Consider the following 3,924-nt stretch of genomic DNA (forward strand, 5'->3'; position numbering starts at 1 on the left):
CTAAACATTGTAGAGCTACTTCGAAGTACTTAGTGTCTGTGACGTATTTAGCATACCAACAGGACACTTCGTAGTGCATAGTGCTACTTCGTAGTGCTAGTGCCCTATTTAGCATACGGGCCTATGATCTGAACTTCTTCTGAACTGAATTTTGTGAACTGACGATGGAGCTGGACTCCGAAACGTTTTCTCTTATAAAGATATGGTGAATTTTTGTGGTGTTGTTTTTGCTTTTAAATTCCTAGTTAACTTGCGATTTAAGCAAACAAGTGATTTCAATACTTATATCCAATCGAAAAATATTCTTTATCGTAAAAATCACTCAGTTTTTCTCAGAATACAGTCTATGCAAGTATGAGTTTATTGTATTGATTGTTTTAATTAAACAGCAACCAATGCACAATTTTGAATGGCGTATGAAAGAGTTAGTTGACTGTATATCGCTCTTACATGAACGCTTGTGAGGTTTAGACTTCTCTAATATTTTCATTGGTTTATAAAATAAGTGTCGTTTACAGAATATTGGGCTTGTAATTAGATGGATCCATCTTTCTCCATTATTTACGAAGCTTTATCATTTGTAAATTTATTGTGCAAGTTGTTCATTGTTGAATGAAAATTGATTTTTACGGAATTCGAGTAAACAAACTCGGATGGATCGATGCTGAAAGCACCCAATTTCGTTGAATTGTTATAGTTTGGTTGGACCCAGCATGGATCCTACCGACATGGGCACCCGAGCTCATTTCGGCGCCGTTGATTATATTATTCTTGCGGCGACTATGCTGGCTTCTGTGGCCATCGGAGTTTATCACGGCATCAAAGGCAACAAAACAGCTGTTGATTTCTCCATGGGGAGCCGCTCCATGACGCCCTTCCCGGTGTCCCTGTCTCTACTTGCAACGTTCCTCTCAGCGAACGCAATTCTAGGTAATAAACAGGGTCGAAACAATCATTCATTTATCAACTTTGCAGTGATTAGAAAGTCAACGTTAACATTACCGTGTGAAAAAACCGGGTGGTTTGAAAATAACGATTTTCGATTTGTATTTAGTATACACGCGATTTTTTTCTAATTGAAGTTCTAACAGTTCATGTAAACGTCATTATCCGGACAAAAAATTGAACAAGCATCTCTCTACAATGGCTCGAATATAAGTCTTAATTATTGTTTTCTCAGCTCCCTCAGTTTATATTTGCTGGATCACTTTCCTGTAACTTGAGCCGGTAACTCCTGTAAATTACATGCATCACCAGGTCTTCGTCTCAACCTTGTCTTGATCTAAATCAAGGCTGACTTTCTTCAATTCGACTTGATAAAATCGATATTTGAGAACACAATTTTGTGACCCACCCACGTTTAACAGGTCTATTTCCAAGAGCATCCTCATAGCGACGCAAACATTGTCACAAAAAATTATAAACTGCCAGTCAGATTTATATAGACCGCCAGATGGTCGTGTGTTTCTTGCTTTTTAGAATATTCCTTCAATCGATTAATTATTATGAGGATTCTCTTCTGTTTTCAGAGCCTATTTAGAAATTCAAATTTTGTTGAATAAATAATTAAATATGCTATAACTATAATTAAATTGAAGTTCAATTGAATGTCGAAATTTTTCACAATATTTGATTATCAGTTCTCACTTCCGGAATATCAAAACAGGATTATTTTCCTGCAACTTAAATGTGGGTTGGATTATGGAATTGTACATATCACATGGAGGCATTGACATATCGGAGGCGAAATTAGCACTTCGTCGCTATATTTTCAACCAGCCGATGGTAATTGCAAGTAAATGAAGTTCCTTCAAAACATTTATTTCCATTACTCAACATGCAGTAAAATAATTGAGCAGTTTTATTTTAGATTCATACACACACTGCCGTCCGTTTAAAATATGTATGTAATTCACATGTATACTGTAATTGCTTGCCCATAATCGCCATGATTGCCACGCTATCGTGCTGTTTTCGTTATGTAGAAGTCAAAATTGAGACGTATAAAAAACAGCACGTAAGTAACATTAAGAAGAATTGGTATTTTGTGGAGCTAGTAACACGACAGTCTGCTGTACGGTGATCGAATGCACGATGTCCAGTAAACGAGTTGGGGCAATTTTTTTCACACTGTAGTGATGTAAATTGCCGGCCATACGTTGACAGGAGCCACGATTTCGCGTGAAAAAATGTTTAGCTTTGTTGCTTCGGCCACTCGACTAAACTGAACGCTTGATCGCCTGTCCCCAACTCCCCTTGCACGCGAACTGACTTCCATGTAAGACGAGGTTTCAATCATTTTCTAATATTTATTTTATTATAAATTTCAGCATGCAATCGTTTTGTGAATCACTTAATTCTAATTCAATCATTCATCAGCTTTAAGCTTATTTTTGTCATCTCAAGCTCAGTTTCTCTGCGATGTCATTCGTTTGTTCCGGACGTCATAAAACTTTTCAGAGACGTCGATCTTTGTATATTATGTATACTTTTTTTATCATGACGCGAAACTTTTTGTTTCTTTTGTTTCAGGCTATTCAGGAGAAGTTTACGCTCACGGCTGTGGTTTAACCTGGTCGATGTTAGGTACGGCCATGGCTATAATCTTCGCTGCTGAGGTCGTCATGCCAGTCTTGCATCCTCTGAAGCTGGTCAGCCCAAATCAGGTCAATAGAAAATTATAAACTTCGGTATAAAGTATATATCAGATTGTCATTGCTGCCTTACGGCTGGTTTGGTCAATGGTTGTTAAATACCCGAGCTACTAAATTATTAACTTAATCCTAACGTGGCCACATTCGCCATAGTTGGTCGACACTGCAAATAACCTCCCATCAAAACTTCAAGGTGAATTTTACCGGCTTTTCTGGTCATACACTAGCAATATAATCGATTCATTGCCTCAAATCAATGATTTTTGCTCAGTCGGTTAATAAAGAAACTTTTGGTTTGCTCCGAATTTGAAACACTGACAAACACGTGTAGGAGTGGCCTGAAGCGTTCGCTTCTCCGGCAGAATGTTCTGCATGTCAAAACCGTTCCAAGTGATGCCAACTTTGCAGATGTGTGAAGCAATCTTACGATAACCTACGCTAAATCACGGCTAATTTTCAAGTCCATCAGATTTTGCAGTGCAAGAGTGAATGTACACAACAGCCTAATTGTTTTTATATGTTTGAGCCGTTGTTGAAGCCGTCTGAAAAACATTTTCCAACTGATTTTTACAGGAATTAGTCAACGGTAAAATGAAAGACAGGCACCAACATCACGCTTCTACATTATAGTGTGAATTTCATAACAGTAATACCTCACCTATATAGCGGGAGTTACGTTAGGATCCGGACCTCGCGATAGGTGAAACCAGCGATGAGGAATTGATTGACTGAATTTTTGCTGTGTAATTTTTTAGTAACTTTTCATTATTTTCTAATATTTATTTTATTATAAATTTCAGCATGCAATCGTTTTGTGAAGGATTCTGCTCAGGTCTGGAGCGTGCTGAAAACAGCGAGAAAGCTTGGTGAATCCGCTGATTACAAGTCAGTTTTTGTAAAGAAAGATTCCACCCCCTTAGAGAGGGCGGTTTTTCGCAAGAAGTGGCAGGAGAGAATCAGGCGGGAAGGCAAAGAAAATCAGGTCAATCACTTCCAAGCTGCCAAGACAACACCGGCTGCTCAAGGACAGTCAGAGGAGATGGAAGACAAGTAATTAGTAGGAATGATGTCCGTAGATTAAGGCCTGTAAATAATGTAGGGAGTAACCGCATCATACGGAATGATGTCCGTAGATTAAGGCCTGTAAATAATGTAGGGAGTAACCGCATACATCAAAGTGAAAGTGCACAAAAAGTTTTAAAATGTTTTTACACGAACTCTGATTCCGTTTTGAACAAAAAAAGTGAACTGTTAACTGTGATCGCAAACG

General features: G+C 38.2%; 1 protein-coding gene across 1 annotated transcript in view; it reads left to right on the plus strand.

The window, feature by feature from the left end:
* Positions 1-517: 517 nt before the first annotated feature.
* Positions 518-3,924, plus strand: part of LOC108679981 (sodium-coupled monocarboxylate transporter 2) — a 12,702-nt gene continuing 9,295 nt past the window's right edge. Inside the window, exons 1-2 of the mRNA XM_018168728.2 lie at positions 518-930; positions 2,533-2,666. Of these exons, the coding sequence (XP_018024217.1) occupies positions 714-930; positions 2,533-2,666 (351 nt within the window). The 5' untranslated portion in view covers positions 518-713. The remainder of the gene's footprint in view (positions 931-2,532; positions 2,667-3,924) is intronic.

This window comes from Hyalella azteca, unplaced genomic scaffold (assembly GCF_000764305.2).
Source record: "Hyalella azteca isolate HAZT.00-mixed unplaced genomic scaffold, Hazt_2.0.2 contig14244, whole genome shotgun sequence".
Lineage (NCBI taxonomy): Eukaryota > Metazoa > Arthropoda > Malacostraca > Amphipoda > Hyalellidae > Hyalella > Hyalella azteca.